The 25,008-nt window shown below is 40.0% G+C and overlaps 1 protein-coding gene across 1 annotated transcript in view; it reads left to right on the forward strand.

Moving 5' to 3' along the window:
* The window catches only part of STK24 (serine/threonine kinase 24), a 49,798-nt gene that overhangs the window by 18,979 nt on the left and 5,811 nt on the right, over positions 1-25,008 (forward strand). The window contains exons 2-8 of the mRNA XM_075265346.1: positions 7,381-7,611; positions 10,265-10,321; positions 10,933-11,041; positions 14,989-15,146; positions 18,128-18,313; positions 21,144-21,286; positions 23,403-23,526. Of these exons, the coding sequence (XP_075121447.1) occupies positions 7,381-7,611; positions 10,265-10,321; positions 10,933-11,041; positions 14,989-15,146; positions 18,128-18,313; positions 21,144-21,286; positions 23,403-23,526 (1,008 nt within the window). The remainder of the gene's footprint in view (positions 1-7,380; positions 7,612-10,264; positions 10,322-10,932; positions 11,042-14,988; positions 15,147-18,127; positions 18,314-21,143; positions 21,287-23,402; positions 23,527-25,008) is intronic.

Genomic DNA, 25,008 nt, shown 5'->3' on the forward strand with positions numbered 1-25,008 from the left:
TGGGAAGAAAACTGGATAGGTGACGGCTTCCCGGCGGTCAATGCTAAAACCCATTCATTTTAATGGGTTTTTAAAGCAAACCGGTGGTGTCTGTATGCAGACTCTCTGCTGGAAAACCGTTTAGTTTTTTTTTTTTGTATGGACACAAAGTCGGACATGCAAATGAATGGGTTTTAAATATGACCATCGGGAAGCCGTTCCCTATGCAGTTTCCCTGGGACGGAGACCTGGTGGACGGACACAGACGCAAGTTTGAACGCCTCCTAAGTTTGTGGATGTAAGGTGACAAAATGTGGAAAAAGTTCAAGGGGTATGAACTTTTGCAACATGCTGTGTATCCAGTGATGTGTTTGTTGTGTTTTATTACATTTATTTCTGTATATTTAATATGCACAGGTGTGTGTGTGTGTACCTTTCATGTGTTTATCGAGTTCTGTGTCTGTTTTAAAAATACATAATAAAAATAGAAATTGTTGCAAATGCTAAGAAAAAAAAATGGCCTTAGTGAATCTGATACAGTATTTGTAGTGCATTAGAGGTTGTGCTGCATGTGCTAACCATCCATTAGCAGCTCCCACTACCTGGGACCCCTGCAGCAGCTGATCTGCCCCATAGGTGGCTGTGAAAACACAGTATTTTATAGTACCTACATAGCGGATGAGATTCTGGCTATTCCCACTCGCACATTGCTGAAAAAAATCTGCAGCGCAAATGCTGCAATTTCACGAAATGCTTGTGTTTTTGTAAACTGCAGCATGTTAATTATACTTATGGAAATACTGGCGGTTTCACTATAGATATAATCGAGGCAGAAGGTTTGCAGAGGAAAACTGTGGACTTTGTGAAAACGCTGTGGAAAAAATGTGATGCGTCTCCGCCACAGTCTCTTCTGCAGAGTTTTTTTGGCTGCAGACCGCTACATGGGGCCTTAGCCGTAAGGATGTACAAAATGTCTTTAAAGTTCCGAATGTTGTCCTCACAAATGAGCAATTATTTAGAGGATCTGGCTCATGTCTCTATTGCAGCTACATAGGTTATTCCTTGTACTACATATTTTCTTTAAATAAACACCATTCCCTCTCCATTTAATTTCACACTGCTTCTTTGTATATAAAATAGAAAGATGTATTCAGCAAGTGCTTTCAGTAGAGAAAATGTCAACTGAGGTAGAGCAAGGTCATATGAGAAATAACAAAACACTTTGCTTTGACTTTCTGATAAATAGAGTAAGATCTGGTTGCGTGGGGCACAGGAAGTTTGCACTCTAGGAATATGCTTTTATTTCAGTTTTAGTTAGATAAAAAAACAAAACTTGAACCGTGTCAGTGCTGCTCATTGCTTTTATGTTCATTATAGGCTAAGCTGCGACTGTATAAGTCTCCATTCAGAGCACTTTTTTCATTTAACAATTTAACGGATGCAAAAACGGAAGCAAATGGATGATTTGTTTCGTTGAGATATATATATATATATATATATATATATATATATATATATATATATATATATAATATACATATATATGGGATGTCTAGGTAAATGGGTGACCATCTGTTTTTTTTTTTTTTTTCCATCATCCGTTAAATGGATGTAAAAAAAAAAAAGCCATTATCTGAATAGAGCCTAAACTTGCTAAATTAGACTGAGATGTTGAGCTGAAGATCTGATCAAAGTTTTACAAATCACAGCTGGCGGGCGATCAAGTTGCAGCTGCATAACTGTAGTAGCCAGCACAGTTTGCTAATCAATATTAAATAATTAATACTAATTAATGTTTCATTGTTCAGTGTTGTCTTGGTTAAATGAATGGTAAAACACAAAAAATCCGCAAATAGCTACTTTTAAAAGTACAGTTTTCTGAGTTCTGACCGCTCTGGTATAAGATGCAAACAATGAAATGGCTGCAGTGAGCAGATGATCGTCAGGGGTGCTGAGAGTTAGTTCCCTTTTATGGCCATAAGGTTATATCCTACATTTTAAAAAGTTAAGTAACCTCTTTGATGGCTGCATGATATTGTATGCTAAATTACCCATATGTAATCCGTAGATCTCTTAGGCCTGGTTCACATCTGCGTTCAGTATTCTGTTCAGGAAATCCGCATATGAACCCCCCCCCCCTCCCCGAACAGAATACTGAACGCGTTGGCAAGCGGTGAGCTTATGAAAGCACACGGACCCCATAGATTTTTGCAAATAAGCAACATTAAAACACAACACACAAGTGCTTTACACAACAACACAAAGTGCTAAGGAAGTTATTTATAGTCTCTGGATGGAACCGTTCACATTGAAGCATAGTACAGGCACTTTATATGCAGCACAATTAAGACAAAACTCGCTATAATAAATCAGTAAAAAAATGTTGTAATGTTTGTCAAAGGTTTGTACATGGCAAATTGTGAACAAAGTCATTGGAGCTTAAAGGGATTCTATCATTAAATTGCAATTTTTTTTCTCACTAACGCGTAGGAATAGCTTTAACAAAGGCTATTCTTCTCCTACCTTTAGATGTCTTGTCCGCGCCGCCGTTTGGTAAAAATCCTGGTTTTCCTTGGTATGCAAATGAGTTCTCTCGCAGAACTGGGAGCGGTCTCCAGCACCACCTCTATGTTCGTCTGGAACTGTCTCTCTTCGTGTCTTCTTCCGGCGCTGACTTCAAACTTCTACTCATGTGCTATCGGGTATGTCATCAGGCCTCGGGCAGAGCCGACTGCAGATGCGTAGAAGTTTGAAGCCAGCGCCGGAAGAAGTCTCGGAGAGGCAGTTCCAGACGAAGATAGAGATGGCGCTGAAGATTTCTCTCGCAGCATTGGAGACACCCCCAGTGCTGTTTGAGCACTGGGAACCGCTCCCAGTGCTGCGAGAGAATCCATTTGCTTACCGAGGAAAACCGGGATTTCTACTGAGCGGCGGCGCAAAGAAGACATCTAAAGGTAGGAGAAGAATAGCTTTTCTTAAGGCTATTCCTACGTGTTAGTGAGAAAAAAAAATAGCAATTTAATGATCGAATCCGTTTTAAGTAGAACAATTAAGTTTTACTGTAAGATTAGCATGGTCGTATGGTGTTTAGTTGCATTGCAAGGCTGATGCACTGCGTGTTGTCACCCTTAGGCTTTCTTCACACCTGGCATGCTGTTTTATGAAAATTTGCACCAAAACTGAGACTAAAACACCACAAAAAAGTGCATCGGTTGCAGGGCATTATATCACTTTTTCTATTATTTTCAGCTGTCATCTGGTGGAATTATTTTATTTCTAAAAACTCAGTAAAACCACTCTGTCAATTGTCTATTTCACACAGACTCTATATAAAATTTTTATTTTAATACCACATATTAAATTTGTACTTCATGCCTCTAAAAGTTGGTAGCCATTGTAGCTGTGATTTCATAAAGATCTGTATTGTGTGTTTGAAATTCTCTTTGTGGATGAAGACAAGATTCTCTAGTGTTTATTATTAATGATTATTGCTATTATTAATTATTGTTATTAATAAATTATTCCAAAATCTATGGGTTTATTTATGAGCTACATTTGCATCGTGTGAGTATTATGGAAGTCATCAGTAAAAAAAAAATTTTGTGTTCAGAAAATTAGATAATTTCTTAGTCCTTTCCACTGCACTGGCACCTTAGAGTTTCTGCAGATGCGTCAAAGCACCTGAAAAGGAGTCTTCCCTCCAAAAGCCTAATGGCCCTACTCCTTTCCTGTGCCCTGTAGTTTCAATGAACATCATTTTTCATTCATATTTGGTGTATTTAAATATTCTGGAGAAACTGAGTATCAAATTAAGAAAGCACACATTTTTCTTGTGAAATTTTTTTTTAAAAATTGAAGTTTAAAAGTAATATTTTAATGGGGAAAATGTATTTTTTTAATATTCATGGCCCAATTTTAATAGAATATGTGAAACTGATGTAGTGTCACAATGCTCACTATACCCTTTGATGGATGTGGTTTCCAAAATTGGGTCACTTTTCTGGGTTTTCCATTATGCTGGGATGTGAGGGGCGCAAAAAAACCTGTTCTAGCAAAATATGCCAACCAAATTACAAATAGTAATCTCTCCTTTCTGGGCCCCATCATGTGCCCATACAGCAGTTTATGACCAGATATGGGGTATTACCATGTTCAGGAGAAATTGTATAATGAACTATAGGGGTGCTTTTTCTTCTTTGAATCTGTTGTTGAAATGAAAGTGGCGTTTTATTGGAAAAAAAAAAAAATAAAATTTTCACACATTTTCACATTCCAATGTTAATAAAATCTGTGAAACCGCCATAGGCTCAAAAGGCTCACTATAGACCTTGATAACTTCCTTAAAGGGTGTAGTTTCCTAAATGGAGTCATATTTTGAGGGTTAATTTTATAACTGCAATTGCTCACCTGTGCAGTAAAAATATCCAAATTATGCCTTATATGTGCTTTGTGCTCTTGCTCTTATGAGCTTGGTTATATTTCTAGGTGAAAGATTAGGGCTACATGTAGGGCAAATCCAAAATTGAGAAACTGAGCAGAACTAAAAAGCTGACTAGTCCCACTGCCAAGGTAGGCATGACTTATGAGGCACTGAAATGGCCTATACCTGGGAAAATTAAAATTTTGGGGCGGTTACCACTGTATTGGTACTTTAGGAGCTCTGCAAAATGCAACATGGCACCTGAGCACTATTCCAGCAAAATCAGCCCTTCAAAAGCTCCTTCCATTCTGAGCCCCATCATGTACCCACACAACCACATGTGGAGTATTTGCGTGCTAAGGAGAAATTACAAATTTTGAGATGCATTTTCTTCTCTTTTCCTTAGTAAATTTTCAGGCTGAAACATAGCGAATATATATATATATATATATATATATATATATATATATATATATATATATACCGTATATATATATATATATACAGTCCTATGAAAAAGTTTGGGCACCCCTATTAATCTTAATCATTTTTAGTTCTAAATATTTTGGTATTTGCAACAGCCATTTCAGTTTTATATATCTAATAACTGATGGACACAGTAATATTTCAGGATTGAAATGAGGTTTATTGTACTAACAGAAAATGTGCAATATGCATTAAACCAAAATTTGACCGGTGCAAAAGTATGGGCACCTCAACAGAAAAGTGACATTAATATTTAGTACATCCTCCTTTTGCAAAGATAACAGCCTCTAGTCGCTTCCTGTAGCTTTTAATCAGTTCCTGGATCCTGGATAAAGGTATTTTGGACAAACAATGCAAGTTCAGTTAAGTTAGATGGTCGCCGAGCATGGACAGCCCGCTTCAAATCATCCCACAGATGTTCAATGATATTCAGGTCTGGGGACTGGGATGGCCATTCCAGAACATTGTAATTGTTCCTCTGCATGAATGCCTGAGGATTTGGAGCGGTGTTTTGGATCATTGTCTTGCTGAAATATCCATCCCCGGCGTAACTTCAACTTCGTCACTGATTCTTGAACATTATTCTCAAGAATCTGCTGATACTGAGTGGAATCCATGCGACCCTCAACTTTAACAAGATTCCCGATGCCGGCATTGGCCACACAGCCCCAAAGCATGATGGAACCTCCACCAAATTTTACAGTGGGTAGCATGTGTTTTTCTTGGAATGCTGTTTCTTTTTGGACGCCATGCATAACGCCTTTTTTTTATAACCAAACAACTCAATTTTTGTTTCCAAAATGAAGCTGCCTTGTCCAAATGTGCTTTTTCATACCTCAGGCGACTCTATTTGTGGCGTACGTGCAGAAACGGCTTCTTTCTCATCACTCTCCCATACAGCTTCTATTTGTGCAAAGTGCGCTGTATAGTTGACCGATGCACAGTGACACCATCTGCAGCAAGATGATGCTGCAGCTCTTTGGAGGTGGTCTGTGGATTGTCCTTGACTGTTCTCACCATTCTTCTTCTCTGCCTTTCTGATATTTTTCTTGGCCTGCCACTTCTGGGCTTAACAAGAACTGTCCCTGTGGTCTTCCATTTCCTTACTATGTTCCTCACAGTGGAAACTGACAGGTTAAATCTCTGAGACAACGTTTTGTATCCTTCCCCTGAACAACTATGTTGAACAATCTTTGTTTTCAGATCATTTGAGAGCGGGCTGTCCATGTTCGGCGACCATCAAACTTAACTGAACTTGAATTGTTTTGTAGAAAGAAATGGTCCAAAATACCTTCATCCAGGATCCAGGAACTGATTAAAAGCTACAGGAAGCGACTAGAGGCTGTTATCTTTGCAAAAGGAGGATGTACTAAATATTAATGTCACTTTTCTGTTGAGGTGCCCATATTTTTGCACCGGTCAAATTTTGGTTTAATGCATATTGCGCATTTTCTGTTAATACAATAAACCTCATTTCAATCCTGAAATATTACTGTGTCCATCAGTTATTAGATATATCAAACTGAAATGGCTGTTGCAAACACCAAAATATTTAGAACTAAAAATGATTAAGATTAATAGGGGTGCCCAAACTTTTTCATAGGACTGTATATATATATATATATATATATATATATATATATATATATATATATATATATATAACCCTCTCTAAATTTTACCTCCATTTTGCTTTACATTCCATGAATCTCTTAAAGAGTTAACAAACTTTCCAGTTGCTGTTTTGAATCATTTTGAGGGGTTCAGTTTTGAGAATGGGGTTACTTATGGAGCTTTTAAAATCCTCTTCAGAACTGAAGTGGTCACTAACAAATGGGTTTGGGAAACTTTCTTGTGAATTTGGAAAATCACTGTTATACTTGTAAGTCTTCTCACATCCAAAGTAAATTAAAGGATGGCTAAAAGATGAAGCTAATACAAAGCAGAAATATAGTAAACAATTGTATTAACTAATTTGGGTGGTATGGGTATCTGTCTGAAAAATGGAGCATTTTAGATTTTGAAAAATGTGAATTTTTTTCACGTTTTCAATTTTTTTCATAGATAAATACAAAAAATATTGACTAAAATTTATTACTACCATGTAATACAATGTCAAAATCTCTTGGCTAACTTATTACCACATAAAGTGACACAGGTTTGAAAAGTGGGTCTGTGTCACTAAGGTGTTTTTCAAGGGGTGAAGTTATTTAGTAGTTAATTAAATGTGTATTTTCTGAAAAGCGCAATTGAAATTTGTGTTTATTTTGTTTCCGTGTGTGTGTGTGTGTGTGTGTGGATAGATATTATGTAATCAGTCAATAATCACAGGTGAATTCTAAAAGGAACTGAATATAAAGGTAAGTGGATAGATCTAGAGAAAAACTTCTTTTACGTTATTTTTACAGAGTGTAATGACTTGTGAGCATAAACCACTTTTAACATTTTATGCTTTTATCTATTCTTAATACCTTTTATCTTTTCCTTCTCCATAGAGTTTGAAAGCAGACCCAGAGGAACTGTTCAGAAAGCTAGAAAAGATTGGCAAAGGATCCTTTGGAGAAGTCTTTAAAGGGATTGACAATAGGACTCAGAAAGTTGTAGCAATAAAAATTATAGATCTCGAAGAAGCAGAAGATGAAATAGAAGATATCCAACAAGAAATTACAGTGCTCAGCCAGTGTGATAGTCCATATGTAACAAAGTATTATGGGTCCTATCTCAAAGTAAGTAGTTATAACATTTCTTGTCCTGACTTTTATATCTTCATTCTGAGATCATTACACAAATATAAAACATTACTACATATAAATTTTCTCAAAGACATAGTTATATCTATAAACCTGATTTTTATCTCCTTGAGGACAAGTGCTATACTATTATCAGCTGTGCCAGTGCATGGGGAGCCAGACAAAAAAAAATAAATCAGGTTAATAAATATTAATTAAAAATAATCGTAAACATTACTATTTCTCTGCCTTCCAGTCCTCATTCTCTGCCTCCCTCCGTCTGCCTTCTCTTCTCCTCTCTTTCTCCTGGGGCCTCAGCCTAAAAGGCAGTGGATCTGTAGAACATACAGAGAGTAACCTTAAAGTAAATACTTCGATACAAAAGGGTTGCTTAAGTGCTTAAGGAAAAGCAGCTAGAGCAAATTTTACCTACTTCTTTTGGTGATTGGTGAGTTATTAGTTACCTCCAGTGTTTTGAATCAGTTTTTAAAGCCAAGAGTGGATGCATAAAAAAAAAAAAGTCCAACTTTTTGTGTTTAGGCTGATTAGATATATAAGCGTGAGCAAAACCTAAGTAGCTTTATATTGAGATGTGACTGTCCGTCACACCCTCTGGTGCTCTCCTCCATCATCCGGACTCAGTGGCCTCAGCGTTTGATCCTACAATGAGCATCTGTGTAACCTCCCCATGTAGTTGGCCCCCTCTTACTCTTCTGCTAGCGTAGCTCTACGGGCATATCTTGAGTCCTGCCCCCTTCCCCTATCGGCCTTAGAATCTCTCAATGCGCCTATTTACAATGAAGGGCTTGACAAAGTTTGGGGAGGTCTCCAAAATGGTAAGGACCCGAGCCCTGATAGCTTTTCTGATTTGTACTATAAAACCTTTCAATTGGACTTGGTGCCTTATTTGCATAGACTTTTTAATGCCTTCCTTGAGGGTTCCCCTATCCCTCACTCTATGCTCCACTCACACATCACAGTTGTTCCCAAACCCAAAAAGGATCACCATGACTGTTCTAATTATTCCCACAAACATAATCATATCTATACTTGTAGGTATTTAAAAGTTAAAGAGGACCTTTCATCAGTTGGGGTACATGCGATTTTATGTACGGCTAGAAAGCCAACAGTGCGCTGAATTCAGTGCACTGTCGGCTTTCCCGATCTGTGCCCCAGGTGAAGAGTTATCGGTACCGTAGCTCTTCACTGTCAGAAGGGCGTTCCTGACAGACAGCCCTTCCTCACAGCAGCTCCTATAGCGCTGTATTGTGAGAGCGGGGAGGAAGTACAGTGCTATAGGCGCTGCTCTGAGGAAGGGCATTCCTGACTGACTGTCAGGAACGCCCTTCTGATGGCTTTCTAGTGGTATATAAAACCGCATGTGTTCCAACTGATGAAAGGTCCTCTAAACATTTTTGCCAATATAAGTAGTTTTAAAATTCTGCAGCGTTTTAAAGATTTTCTCCAGCTATCTTAGTGGTGAGAGTCTGTTGTCTTGTTTGGTTGCCAATGGATACAACCACAAATGCAGAAACTTTCTATGGTCTGGGACTTGTCAGGAAACCAGCCATGATTTTTATGTTGTGGTTGGGTTATCAGGCAGGGACACTACATGTATGAGAAGATATCCCGGCCACAATAAGGAAATCTTAGCTGATTTTCTGACCTTAGAAAGGTCCTGCATTCATGGTGGTATCCCCTGGCAACCGATGAAGATAAAAACTCTTCCCTGCTGTTTCTGTATATCTGCACTGTGGCTAAGTCCCTAACAGCTCGTCGCTTGGGGAGTACTCTGCCGCCTACAGTGCCTTTCCTGCTAGCTCGCATTAAGGACGTCAAATGCTTGGAGTATCTCACAGCTACCTTGAATAACACGGTGGAGAAGTGTTGATCTATTTGGGTGCCTTGGGACATATATAGTACCTTCCGTGGTCTCGAAACCTCCCCTCCTTTCCTCCTCTCCTTTTGTCTCTCGTCTTTGGTCCTCTGTCCCCCCCCCCCCCCTCCTTTTTCCCCTCTGTCTGATGCCACTTCTCTTGTTTTTGCTGTTATTTCAGTATAGTAAAGTTTCAACTGCCTGCTTTTGTCCCAGTGGTCATTGTTGGTGGTTGTTTTTCTCTTGTAAAAAAAAAAAAAAAAATCAATAAAAATTACAGTTAAACAAAAAAAAAATATTGAGACGTTAGGTTATTCCACTTTTGTGTTCTCCTAGCACAGTATTTTATGGTATGTGTTTGTGTTGGCTGATTCTTTTTACTTAGCAAAGTAAATGAGCTTTAAACCATCTGATAAGTTCAACAAAACTATAAAAGTAATATGCAAAATGGTCCTAGGTCTCCTGAAACCCGCAAATGAAACATGCGAAAAATAGATACTTTCCTTCGTTTTTTGTTTTAAATTTTCTCTGTTAATAAATTAAAAAAAAAAAGGAAAAATAAAAAGCATAAAACCCTATTTATCGGCGAAAAAAAGACACACAGATTATTTGAAAAACCCAAAGGAAAAAAAATGTTATAGCCCTCAAAACTGCATGTACAAAAAAACTGTCCTGGGGAAAATGGCACAGTCCTTAACTGGTTAACGGATTGTTCTGTTTCAATAGACTCACCAATCACCATGATAAATAGTAAGAATTTGTTTATTTTTCTAGGATACAAAATTATGGATCATTATGGAATATCTTGGAGGAGGATCGGCTTTAGATCTGGTGTGTATATGTACCTACAAGTTTAGATGGATTAAAGCTGTGCCTTATTATATCCTCTAGCTGCTTTCATGCCTGATACAGAAAGTGACTACAAAACACGACCTTCATAAGAAAGAAACTGCAGTTGATTGCTCAATTTAGATAATTGGATGACGTCTAAAATAGAAGAAATTCATGGCGCACGTGTATAAATAGACTCGCCCCAGTCATTAATCATTTTCTACTGAATCTTTTTGTTACAAAATGATCTTAGGAGAAAATGTTGCCAGATCTTTTATATACACGCGATAGTGATTTACTGACCCACTCACTTACTGTGATTTTGATACAGACCTTAATTGAAAGTAAATGAAAACTTGCCAGTTTCTGTAAATTGGATATAATTTATATCAGACTAATTCATTGGCGCTTCTCCTTCATTCTCTTCTCTGGTTCCTTATGTATCTATACTATATGTGAGGACGTCTCATTTAATATCTATGCTAAATTTCATAAAAACCATGGCAATTCAATTGCATGCAATGATTGAGCCAAAAAAACTCCCACAGCATGAAAACCTAGTTTTATGTGTTATGTATTAAAAAATGTATATGGTTTTTCTTTCTTGACAGCTGGAACCTGGTCAAATGGATGAAACACAAATTGCTACAATATTAAGGGAAATCTTAAAAGGTCTTGATTATTTGCATTCAGAAAAAAAAATTCACAGAGACATTAAAGGTAAGTACCGTATTTTTCGGACTATAAGACGCACTTTTTTTCCTCCCAATATGGGAGGAAAATGTGTGTGCGTCTTATAGTCCGAATGCAGCGTGTGCAGCGTCTGTGTCCCGTCTGTGCGAATGAAAAGGAGAGCAGCACAGTGCCTGCCTGCTCTGCCCCTCCTTCCCTGTCTGTGTCGCGTGTTTGCAGGAGCGAGATATGAGAGGCAGGGAAGTAGGGGCGGGCCAGACAGGTGAAGGAAGCGTGGTTTCAAGCTTGCCGAGAAAACCACGCCTCCTTCTCCCGTCTGGCCCGCCCCTCCTTCACTGCCTCTCAGATCTGGCTCGTGCAATGAAGCCACACAGACAGGGAAGGAGGGGCGGGCCAAACGGGAGGAGGAGGCGTGGTTTTCTCGGCAAGCTTGAAACCACGCCTTCTTCACCCGTCTGGCCTGCCCCTTTTTCTGTTCTTGCATAGCTTCACTGCAGGGTGTCTCTTTCCATCCATGGATGAGATTAGATAGACAGACAGATAGATAGATAGATAGATAGATAGATAGATGCAATATACTGTCCCTGAGTAACCCCAGCAGATAGGCTGCATAGGGTGGGAACAATGGAGGGGGCTGCTCCAAGTACTACAAGTCCCAGCATCCTGTGCAACATGCAAACCTTATCCTACATCATGTAACGTGGAGGAGGGAAGTATATGGGGTGCAGAGAGACATATTAGAGATATTACATGGGTAGAAATAAGATAGATAGATTAGATAGATATGTTCAAATCACCCCCATATCCCTAGAATGCATATAAAACAAAAACATTACTGTGAAACACATACACATTTGGTATCCCTGTGTCCGAAAGCCCCCGGTTCTATTTACATTGGTGAAATATTATATTATTAGGTTATTAAATATTTCACCAATTTTTTTTCCTTAATTTTTTTTCCCCCTATTTTCCTCCTCTAAAACCTTAGTGCGTCTTATGGTCCGGTGCGTCTTATAGTCCGAAAAATACGGTATGTCACCAACTGTATATATGTGGTGACAAACTTTAGTGCTCCTTAGGATGTCTCTCCACATCTTGACTAATTCATATAGTGTAGTGATTGTCTTACTAAATCTCGAGCAGTGCTAAAGTACGCTTATAAAGCCTCCTTATAACCATAGCTCATACATAGAAGTGGTATAGTCATATCCTATGAGCTCTATACCAAGAAGTGGGCAAACCTACCCCTGCTGACATATCCACATAGCTTGTTATCCTACCAGTACAGAGACTGTGTTTCATCTAATTTAACATCTGAACTCCTATATAGAAAAGGGCAGCTGTAAGAACAAGGTTTGTTTTTTTTGTTTTTTTTCTTTTTAATAAAAAACCTTTTCTTGCCAAGCACGTAGCTCTACGTCCTCCCAGGGTGTCACTTGTCTAGCCGAGGACGTAGATACTATGTGTTTACTTCTAATGCCCATATCTCTGGAATCGTTTGGACTATGAAAATAATTTTAGATTAATTTTACAGATGAGAATCTCATCTTTAAAATGATATCAAGGTCTTCATGTTAACCCTTACTGTGCCAAAGCAATTCACTGTTGAAAACGCTATTGGGGATTGAGTACTCATTGAAGATCTCAATTCCCGACAGTGTTTTTAACAGCAATTCGCTAAAAATCTGTAAGGGCCATTATGAAGAACTTGGTATCTTTTTAAAGATGAGATTCTCTTCTTTAAAATGAGTCTAAAATTATCTTCATAGTCCAAAGGAATCCTGAGGTACAGGACTTTAAAGTGTCTCCCCGCTCCTGTCTCGGGAAGCATTAGTGAACTGTAACAGGAAGGGGGGGGGGAGGACTCCTGCAGCGTGCACAGAGACAGAGAAGCATTTTCTCTGTCTCTGTGCACAACCTGTATGTGACCCCCTCCTGTCAGTCAGAGAGCATACAATACTTTTGCCCTCTGATTGTCACATAGAGGTATAATGTAATTCCCCCCCCCCAAGCTTTACTAGTGGGGTATTCTTATGTTATACCCCCTGAACATCACCAGGAAGTTTATTGGCGCTGTGACCCAGACGTTTACCATTGTCCAGGTCGCAGCGCCCCAAAAAAAGTTACACCAAACACTTACCCAACATATACACAAAATCATGACTATAAAGTTTACATTTCACCCAATCCCTGTCCTGTCTATACCTGAGCTTTCTAGATTAAAATACGCCTCTAGTGAGATCTGTTACATGCTAAAATAATAGTAATAACGATGAACGTATAGATTGCTAAATTTGTTTTTAGGTGGATGGAAAATAACATTTTTATGTAAAGTCCTATTTAATTTGCATGCACAAAATGGGTTGGTGCAGTTCTGCGATTTTGGCATTTCTTTAACACCCGCCCCTGTAAATATATACATGTGTGGTATGTATGAACTCCTCACACCTTGCAGTTTTTTTAGAAAGTACATTTTGTTTGCAGAAAGGGATTGCTTGAGTCGCACTTTAGTGGCAAATTTGAATTTTTGTGCAATTTTTGCTAGCAATCTGTTTGCCGCAAAGTTGCATGAAGGTGGTTGTATATATGAAAAATTAAGTTGTGTTTTTATATATGGTATCCTGTGCAATCTCAAAAAAGTTAGATTTTGGTGTCACAGTTTGCTAGGTGCAGTATAGATTAACATATTAGTGAATATAAGCAAAATCCAGTCTGTCTTCTGTATCAGACCAACTGCAATAGTAATATAGCAGTGGCAGGCCTGGGAGCCTTCAGTTGGCTCCTGGCTATCACTAGAACAGGTCGGCTCCTGCAACTTCGCCGCGCAGGAGCCGGCCTGCAACTTTAAAGGTATGGGGCCTGTAGGGACCGGCCCTGGGGGGGTATTCTACACTTTGGGGGGAAGGGGGGGGGATTAAGTTTTAATGCCCGCAATTAGAATGCATTCTAATTGCGGGCATTAGCTTTGGGCCTCCGCATATAGCAGAGACCCGGTTGCTATGGCGACTGCTCTGCAGTACATCGGCCGCCATTATTCTTACAGACCCGGCATCAAACCTTCCCTGGCATTAGAATGGCAGATGCCGGGAAGTGTTTTAGACGCTGGCACCTGCAGCATTGCCACGCCACGCTCCACATTCGTACTAAAAGACGCACCCTCATTTTCCCCCCCAAATTTGGAGGAAAAAAAGTGCGTATTATAGTCCGAAAAATACGGTAGTATATAAACTATAAACACATTGTATACACCATAAGCTATTATTTTAAATGTATTTTGTATATGAATGTGAGATTGAACAGGAGTTTTAGGTCCAAATATGTGTTTTAGTGCATTTTTTTCAAAAAATGTTTTGTGTTCGTCACAAAGTTGCATGAAGGTGGATGTGGCTATTGATGACCCATTAAGACATTTGTAATCTTCAGGTTGTCTACTTTCAAAAAATATACAGGGTTCACTTGCTTTTTACGGTGTGTAATCCCTACATTTTATAGGATGATACTTTTTTAACATTTCCAGCTTCAAAGCAGATTTTTGTTCCTTCCAGTTCTAGCTATTTTCTGAAAACACGTGCATGCGGGTGTAGGCCATAGTGATATGAATGAACTCTGCACATGTCGAACTCTTATTATTAGGAGGTTTGGTGCATATAATTTTTTGTTTGGTTTCCACTTTTAACAACTAATATGCATTTATTTGCATTTTTTTTTCATAAAACATTCACTTTAAATCAAAATTGCATGAAGGTGCCTGTTCGTATACAGTACCAAGTGGCATTGAGACAATGCTGCAGGTGTCTACTTTAAGAGACTATATAGGTATGGGAGGATTGGATGCTTTTTTAATGTTGCAATCTAGCTTTGATTTATGCATTTCAAAACTGTGAAAATTGCTCTGGCTACTGGAGGTGCAAAATTTCCAGAGACCCTTGGCAGTGAAAGGGTTAAAGTTATAAAGTACTTTCATTTTTTTCCAGCGGCCAACGTGCTATTGTCTGAACATGGAGAGGTAAAATTGGCTGATTTTGGTGTAGCTGGACAACTAACTGATACGCAGATTAAGAGGAACACTTTTGTGGGTACGCCATTCTGGATGGCACCAGAGGTCATAAAACAGTCGGCGTATGATTCCAAGGTAAGGAGAAAGGGTTACTGTCCTTGTTTTTCTTGTGTCTAATGTTAATTAAAGATCACATGTAATATAATGAATAATGAATCTGTCTGCACACAAAGATCTTGTGTTTTCAACTAAGGGCTGAGATACTTGTGTTCTGTGGCAAAGGCTTCATGAATATTGATGATGGGACACACAGGAACACAGCAAACCTGTAAAACAACTTCTGTAACGTGCACAGCACCATCTCCGGGCCTGTTTTACTGCAGTCTAAATATTGTAATATTACAGACAAGCCATTCTGTCCTGCAAGATTTGACATTGTAGTTGCTTAGAACATAAGAGACCACAGCATCGGGGCATCAGAATATGTGTATTTATTGTATATTTTGTTTGATCCCCCAACATAAGACGCTGTGCCAGTTTCATCCCAGTGATTGAAGATACACAGTGTCTTCCAGGGCTAGCTACTGTATGTTACTAGGGATGCTTCCTACTGCATGTTTGCATAGCTACTAAATAACAGGAAGTAAATAAATTAGATTTCTATACATGTGGAATGAGTAAAGGTTGACTCATCGTTTTTGGATGTGTCACAGTTTTCTATGTACACATTTGTGGATGCCATTAGTGGATCTTATGTGGTAAATTTCGCCCTTCAATAGTGTTTCATGAAGTTCTTATAACCCTTCAAATGACTGCTAGGCTACATACACCTGACCATGAAAAAAGCGGACATTAAAAACGGATTAAAATGACCGAAAATGGATGTTAAAATCTATCATTGTGTCAGATATTTTTCATCAGCCATTAAAAGAGGCATGTCTGAATCCATTGACACCCATTGCTCTTAAAACTGACGTATAATGGACCTTTAAAAAAAAAAAAAAAAATGTTACGCGTTCATGCGACTGTGCTGTTAAGTATAGGAACATAGGCAGGCAAGGGTGTACAGTAACAGACAAAGCCTTATTCCCGCTCCTTCAGTCTTTGCCTCTGGTCTTTGCTTTCTGGGTTGGGCTGCAGAAATGATATCACATTGTGATTGGGCTGGAAGGCCCAGAGTGTGGCCAAGCTATTACAGCCAGTAGTGGCGGATCCAGGGTTTGCGGGGCCCTGGGCAATTGACTTTGGCGGGGCCCTACTTACTGGGGGGTCTCACACTTCTACCCTGTACTTCCCAACTGTTGAAGACTAGAAAGAGGGAACAAAACGTGCGGCGCGCACAGCGCGCCGCAGCAAATTAGGCCCCGCCCAATTTTATGTTGACTCCACCCATTCTCATTCAATTTTCATAAGATTCCACACAGTATAATCCTCCTACAGTCACCCGTAAATTATGTCCCCCCCTCCATCTCTCCCCCATTTTCATATACACCCCTCATCTATCCCTAGTTTCATGTCCCCCTCCCTCTATCTCTGTCCCCAGTTTCATGCCATTCTCCCCCTTTATCTGCCCAGTTTCATTTCCCCCCCCGTCTCTGCCCCAGTGTCATGCCGTTCTCCCCCCTTCATCTGCCCCAGTGTCATGCCGTTCTCCCCCCTTCATCTGCCCCAATGTCATGCCATTCTCCCCTCCCTTCATCTGCCCCAGTGTCATGCCATCCCCCCCTTCATCTGCTTCAGTGTCATGCCGTTCTCCCCCCCCCCTTCATTTGCCCCAGTGTCATGCCATTCTCTCCCCTTCATCTGCCCCAGTGTCATGCCGTTCTCCCCCCTTCATCTGCCCCAGTGTCATGCTGTTCTCTTCCCCTTCATTTGCCCCAGTGTCATGCCGTTCTCCCCCCCTTCATTTGCCCCAGTGTCATGCCATTCTCTCCCCTTCATCTGCCCCAGTGTCATGCCGTTCTCCCCCCCCTTCATCTGTCCCAGTGTCATGCCGTTCTCCCCCTCCATCTGCCCCAGTGTCATGCTGTTCTCTCCCCCTCTATCTGTCCCAGTGCCATGCCGTTCTCCCCCCTCCATCTGCCCCAGTGTCATGCCGTTCTCCCCCCTCCATCTGCCCCAGTGTCATGCCGTTCTCCCCCCTCCATCTGCCCCAGTGTCATGCTGTTCTCTCCCCCTCTATGTGTCCCAGTGCCATGCCGTTCTCCCCCCTCCATCTGCCCCAGTGTCATGCTATTCACACACACACACACACACACTCACCTTCCCTCGCAGCTCTCTCCCTCATACACATATTGTAGGCGCGATGTGACGTCATCACATCGCGGCTACAAATGCCGGAGCTCAGCGTTAAAGCAGGAGCTGATAGCTCCTGCTTTAAACGCCTATGTATTCAGCTCATCGGCGTCCTACCACCGATGGGCTGAATACATAGGCGTTTAAAGCAGAATCTGTCAGCTCCTGCTTTAACGCTGAGCTCAGTTGAAATCGGGACATGCCGATCGGGACATGCCGACCGGGACCATTTTGTTAGGGCTCGCCCGGCCCTGGATCCGCCCCTGACAGCCAGATACTATAACCCATAAGTAATGCTTTGTTTGTTGTTTGCCTTCCTTTAGAGATTGTAAGCTCTTGGGAGCAGGACTGTCACTCCTATTGTTTTATACGTTAATTTCTTTGTCACATTGTAATGTCTAATACGGTCTGTTCATGGTCCCTCTGACTTATACTGTGTTGCAGAATATGTTGGTGTAATATAAATAGTTTATATCTATTATTAATAATAATAATAATTAATTAATAATAATACCCCAGTTTAGTCTGAGCTCAGACAACCCGTTCATCTTTTTCTTTCACAAGTTTAGGAATCTGTGTTGTGCAGTGTTCTTACAAGTGTCAGTACAGACCGTCTGCATTGAACACTTTAGCATTTTAGAAGAATAAGCTATTGAAGAGTTCTAAGGCTTGAGGACTGAATAGCTAATGCTAAAGAATCATTACCGTATCAATTATTGAGTACTTTATGCATTTTATAAAGATTGTAAACATTATTCATATTGGATTCCCTTAGTTTGTCAACACATACAATTTTTTTCACAAGATTTGTATTTTTGTAGGCTGATATCTGGTCGTTGGGAATTACTGCTATAGAGCTTGCTAAAGGGGAACCTCCTCATTCTGAATTGCATCCTATGAAAGTTCTTTTCCACATTCCTAAAAGTAACCCACCCACACTTGAAGGAAACTACAGCAAACTCCTGAAAGAATTTGTAGAAGCCTGCCTCAACAAAGAGCCGAGCTTTGTAAGTTACACAAGTGTCAGATGTATTGCTTTGAATGGTTCTCTTTTGTATGTTGCATATAAATAGGTATGAAAATATTTTAGGAACATTTACATTTGCTAATTACTATTGTTATTTGGAAGTCTCATACTGTCTTTGACCTGTCCTACAAGTTTAGATCTGCTTGAAACTATTGTATGATCATGTAAACCCTGTAGAAATAGCAATTCAGACCTCTGCATTGTGTCGGTTCTCCTTTATTCCTTCTGAATATTTATGCATTAAGAGGGTTGGCCACTTTACGACCAATATTGAGAGACCAATGCATCTGTGTGTCCATCACCATGGTCAGAATTTCATCCACTAGAGGTAATCTGAAGAGATCTAGAAAACTGAGGAGTTGATCCAGAAAGAATATTGGAAAATTGGACATCTTTTATTATACAAACAATAACATTTGTCTGTAAGTGGTCATCCCCTTTAAATTGATAAGTAAGTGTTACTAGTTGGTTAAAGGGAGTGTCCCTGCAGAATCTGTCGTGTCAGCACTCATTGGTGACCTCTCTCCAACTGCTGGCCGCCAGTTGTTGATATATGTATAATTTTTATAGAATTGGCACAACCTAGAGGCACAAGAGACGGATCTTTAGCAGTTATATGTATTTACTAAGACTGGGCCTGACCACGGAGATCCAGTACCAATGGGTGACACATTTCTCACTTTCCAGCAGTTACAGGTGGAATTGGATCTATCTCACAGGCACTTCTGTTGCTTTTGACAGCTAAGGCATGGCTTTGAAGCCCAGGTTTGGTAGGGGCCTATCAACAACCAGAAAGACTGGGTGCTCCGTTATATTGCTTCCCTTTGCTATTCTGCAGACTTTATTTCAGTATTGTACCAGTTACTACTGGTTACGTTTTTAGCCAGGTATCCTTTTGGGATAACTTTGGAGTCAGTGGACTAATATTATAAAAGCAGTTCCAGTTGTTTACCTGGGTCAGAGCAGCTGCCTATGGTAGTTACATCGAATATGCACAACCTCTCTCTTCCTTGGGAAGATTGGAGTGCTGTATCCTCATGTTGTGTTCCTATCCACAGGTGCAAATGCACTGGTCCATGGTCTTGGGAATCATTGACAATGTATACTTCATATCATTCTCAGGGGACCCTAAGATCTTGGGGCTCATGCATGATTTAACACTTGACACCCAGCGTAAGGTGGTGGTAGGCTGCCTGGATAGTTTTGTACACCACTCCTGTTGAAAACACATTAAAAAAAAAAATCAAACGTTAATATATACGGTATGTATATATATATATATATATATATATATATATATATATATATATATATATATATATATATGTTTCTTGGAAAGTGGACAAGTTGCAGATTGGTAGGAGTCCAAATATTGGATCCTCCACCAATTATAAGAATAGGAGTCACCTTTCCCCTCATCTGATTATAATGATAGCTGGGAGGACGTGCTTTGTTTCCATACATTTCTATGGGAATGGAGTGGTAGTGCGTCTGTGTGTTCACTGCTCCATTCAAACTAATCCCTCATTCACATCAGAGTCTGGATTCCGTTCGGGGGAGTCTGCATGGAGTCCCCCCCTGCACACAAATGAGATGCTAATCGCAAGTGCTGGTGCAGTAAAAGCACATGGACCCCATAGAGTGTAATAGGGTCCGTGTGCTTGCCGCGAGATCTCCACAGGGATCTTGCGGACAGGAAAGTAGTTCACCATCTGCTTTCCTGTCCACATGATTCGTGCGGGCAGCAGCTGCCAAGCACACAGACCCTATTATAGTCTTTGGGGTCTGTGTGCTTTTATAGCACAGCGATTGCAATTGCGTTTGGTATTCCGTTCGGGGGGTCCCCATGCAGATTTAAATTATGCATGAGAGAGGGTCTTGCAGACCTTGACTTAGTAGGGTCCATTAGAATCCATCTGTGTACGCTGTTTGATATTTGAACATGTCCTAAAATGTACAGTTTTCCTTGTATTAGTAGCAGTCAACATTTGGGAATTGTTTGTTTTACTTAGAGATGTTAGCACATTTATGTTTCCGTGGGCAATTTTATATTGTTTTGCAAAAGTACCAGTAAGTGCCGACCTGCCAGTTGTCACCTCTGAATTTGTTTCCCAGTTACTCTTATTAAACTGTTGTTCAAGGTGCATTAAACCTGATTCTCTAATACTTGCTGTGAATTTGGTGGGTCTCATAGCAGTATTGAATAGTTTTTTTTATTTTTTTTATTTTTTGTGTGTGCTAAATAATTGATGCATCAAACGTAGGATAGGTCATCACTTAAAGATTGACAAGGGTCTGACACCCGGGCCCCGAGCCAGAGATGCATCCTTCTCGGTAGTTGCCAAGCACAGCGGTGTACATTTAAAAATCCCAGAACATTCCTTTTTAAGTCTGATGTTACAAACACCAATTTTAATAGTTTTCTCTTATTTAGTAGATTTATGAATAACATTCATGATCAGGTCTTTGCTTGTACATTTCCATAAATTTCTGCACAGCTCAAATGGAGTGGTAGTGTATATATGCCAATGCCTTCAAATGCCTTATGCGGACAAGCTCCAAAGCTCGGATCACCACTGATCTAACCTTTACAACCTGTTCAGTGGATGGCTGATAAATGAAATTCCCCTTTCAGGCTCAATTCCTCATAACTGATCACAAAGCTGTCTCATTATAGTGGCTGCCTTTACCCTGTTCAGCTACCTTTTATATTGTAGTTGGGAGGTGAACAAGTATGGCGCTATGTATTCTTTCAAGTAATACATTTACTATAATTCTGATTTTCCTTTTTTCTTTTTTTTTTTCTCCAGAGACCTACAGCAAAGGAGCTTCTAAAGCATAAATTTATTGTACGTAATGCCAAAAAAACATCCTATTTAACAGATTTAATTGATCGGTACAAGCGATGGAAGTTGGAGCAAGGTCATGATGCTTCCAGTTCTGATTCAGAAGGGTAAGTATATATAACCTCCCAGTCTACAAGAGGCTGATAACTTTTAGTATGTGTGGTAACTTAAGTATAGTGCATTTTAGTGATTGCAAGTGCTCCTTAATGTTTTCTAGTCTAGATTTAATTGGGTTTACACGCACAGACTTCTGACCAATCCTATAAATCAGGGATACCCCCACACAATATAAAGCTCTTTATTGCCCCTTCCCAAAGTATAATGGCACATTAGTACCCCCACACACAGTATATAGTTCCTTTAATGCCCCCTACATAGTATATTGCAACGTTAGTGCCACCCACACACAGTATACTGTGTCGATAGAGCCCCCTTACAGTATAATGGCACATTAGTGCCCCAACACACAGTATAAAGCTCCTTAGTGCTCCCACACACCATTAAATTGCTACGTTAGTGCCCCCATACACAGTATAAAGCTCCTTATTGTCCCCATACACAATATAATCCCCAGTTATACTCCCCTCCCTCCACAGTATAATGCCACAGTACCCCCACACACAGCATAATGTTCCTTGTCCCTTCATTAGTTAAGATAAGATATTCCTTTAATAGTCCCACAATGGGGAAATTTCAGTGATACAGTTTCATAGATGGTACAGTAGTATATAACAAGAGAGAAAACACATAGAAGCTCATGGCAGATAGAGAAATCCTAGGAATCCTAGCAACTAAAAAAGAAAGAAACACAGACACACTGCAGGATCATTTAGTTCTCTGTGCAAATTGGTGTTAATAATAATAATTATAATAATAATAATACAGCCGACTTGGTTGTAGGACACGAGGAGGGGGGTCACAGCATGTGGATATAACAAGCAGAAATTTTTACAGAGGTGGGGGACATAGTCAGCTATTATGATAACATGTGGCAGTTCCTTTGGTAGGTGGTGAGATCTCCTGCTCACAGCTGATAGTTCGGTATCTTGCATCAGCACTATTGTCCTTTTAACCACAAAAAATGCCCCAAATGTCCTTCATCACAAGCCCTCCTCCTCCTCCTTACCACAGTGTTCTACTGCCCCAAGGAAGTCAGAGACCATCCAGGTATACATGGTGCTGCTCTCTTGCCAAGCTTCCATAACTCCTGGGGTAGGTGGGTGATGGTAGGTTCCCAGGTTGTAACAGTGTCCCACGTGTCCACAGTAATAGAAAGAAATACCAGTCAGCTGTAGCATCTTCACACATCAGCAATTGACGCCAGAAATCATCTCCTTGAACGAAGAAGTCCGCATTTCCATGTAGGTTTCTCTTCCATGCCGCATGTTGAGCCATGCTGTCCTAGCTGGGGGGATGGTAACAGGCACATGTGGAAACCAGCTGAACCAGGTCTTGAGTCCATGCTTTACAATGGAAACAAAAGGAACAAAAAACTCCACAGGGTCTTCCATTCGATTTATAGTTGCTAAATTCATAGTGCTAGATTGCTTGGTTACCGGATTCTTGAAGATATAGAGAAAAAGAGTGAAAAGGAAAGAAAAAGTTTGCTCCCAGCTTGGAGCACTGCATCAAAGGCAGCCAGCCTCTCAGGGGGCGGCGCCTAAAAAAAACAAAAAAAAAACCAAAACATTGACTACCTGAATTTCATTTGACCACCAGGGAAGGTTAAATTAAAATGAAATATGTTTTCCTAATCCTTCTCGTCTAATCCAGAGGTGCATTTTTCATCTGAAAAATACGGCAAATGTATTGTTCAGTTTGGACCTTCACCTGATGGCAGACCCCAGTCAATGGCCTTTGCTAAACGTCATTGAGTACTCCTATTGTAGATGGTAAAATTGGTTAGTCAGCCATTCACACCCATGGATATTTGTTAGATTACATCCAGCTCTCCACTTACTCCTGTGTTATGATGTCCCTAAAACAAATCCCCTTCTATTCTCTATAATGGATTTGTCTTTCAGAAACTGTTTATAATCTACATTCATTGCGACTAGCAGATTTTTATGCACATCTTACAAATTTAGATTGATATTGGTCCAATTGGACAGAAATAAGTATAAGTGATGTCTGTATGTGTAAAGGAACGTACAACATAGCAAATGATAATCTGTTAGAAATTTTCTATTGTTAAATCCTATTTTTTACATTTTTCTTTTAAAGGGAAGATGAAGGACAAGCTGCAGGTGGAACCGATAAAGGGCCTTGGTACTTTACAATGGAAGAGGCAGATCTGAAGAAGATGAATAATGGTGCAGCACAGCTTGAGGAGTTAGCAGAAAATGAGGTTTAGTATTACTATTTTAAGGTTATATTAGACTCCTGGACTTGACTGCAGGACGAGTGCTCCTGTGTATCGGCCGCACAGGCCTGTGCACAGTACATGGAGGATCATTGATTGCTACAGCAGTCGTTCTTTTCCCATTCAGCTGCAATGGTTATTGGCGATCGCCTGCATTTGGCGATCGCCTGTGTTTGCTTGTTGTTTGGTTGAATGGCAGAACAATTACTAGGAACAAACATTCCTAGGAAGACTTTTGCTTAAAAATTGACTCTATAAAAGTGAAACCACATGTAACTGGGCTGTCAGTGTTTTCGTCGTAAGGGTGGGTTCATACGTTCAGGAGACGCAGTTTTTGAAACCAAAATCCAGTGTAGATCATAAAAGTATTGAAAAAAGGTTCTTCTCTCTCTTTCTTTTCAATCTACTCTTGGTTTTGGCTTCAGGAGCTGCATCTGAACATGTGAATGCCACTTAATAGATTACACCCTGCTTCTTGTTACAGGCCCTTAAAGGGGTTGTGCAGGACTTCGAAAGCATGGCTTCTTTTTTTTCTTTTCAGGAAGTGACATCATATCCATCGGTCACATTTTAATGGAATGGAACCGTGACATTCCCATGACCAACAGACATGATATTACTTCCTGACAAGAAGGCAGCCATGTTTTTGAAGTTCTGCACAACCCTTTTAAGGCTACACAGCGACTTTGGGCTCCAGTCGTGCGACCAACGATCGCTGGGTCACCCTGCACCTCTTTTACCACTGTTGGTGAATAAAGTCATATTCCCACCCATGGGATACTGCAAGGGCAGATTCTAGTCACAGAGACTGCAGCATCCTACGGGTCACAGTACAACTCTGTTCACTAACATTAACCCCTTAACAACCAAGGACATAATGGTACATCATTGATCGTATGAGGTAGTATAGAGAGAGAGCTCAGAAGCTGAGCTTTCTCCATACATGGTGGATTTCGGCTGTATAATACAGCCAGCACCCGCCCCTAACAGCTGCACTCGGTGCTGATACGTATCACATCTGTTAACACTTCAGATGTTGCAGTTAAATGCCGCCACAGCATCGAAAATGCACAGGTGGCACAGGCGCCGCCAGCCTTTACCAATCTCCACCCTGATCCAAGGCTTGTCATTGGCATAGTTCTATTACACGCTGCCACAGGCAGGTTTTTTACTATTCATTGCAATTCATTATATCTGAACATAAAAGTAAAAGAAGAAAAATAAGAAGTTTTTAAAAGTATAAAAATAACACAAAAAAACCCACTTTATATCGCCCGTTTCCCTAGATCACATTTAAAATAAATAAACAAAACTAAACAGAAAGACTTTAGGTATCCTTGTGCTCATAAATGCGTGAACCATTAAAATATTTATCCCATACGGTGAATCAAAATAGCCAATTCACGATTTTTTTTTCTTGAACACTTTGCCTCATTAAAAAAACCTCTAAAAATTGAAGTGATCAAA

Source organism: Leptodactylus fuscus, chromosome 2, assembly GCF_031893055.1.
Source record: "Leptodactylus fuscus isolate aLepFus1 chromosome 2, aLepFus1.hap2, whole genome shotgun sequence".
NCBI lineage: Eukaryota > Metazoa > Chordata > Amphibia > Anura > Leptodactylidae > Leptodactylus > Leptodactylus fuscus.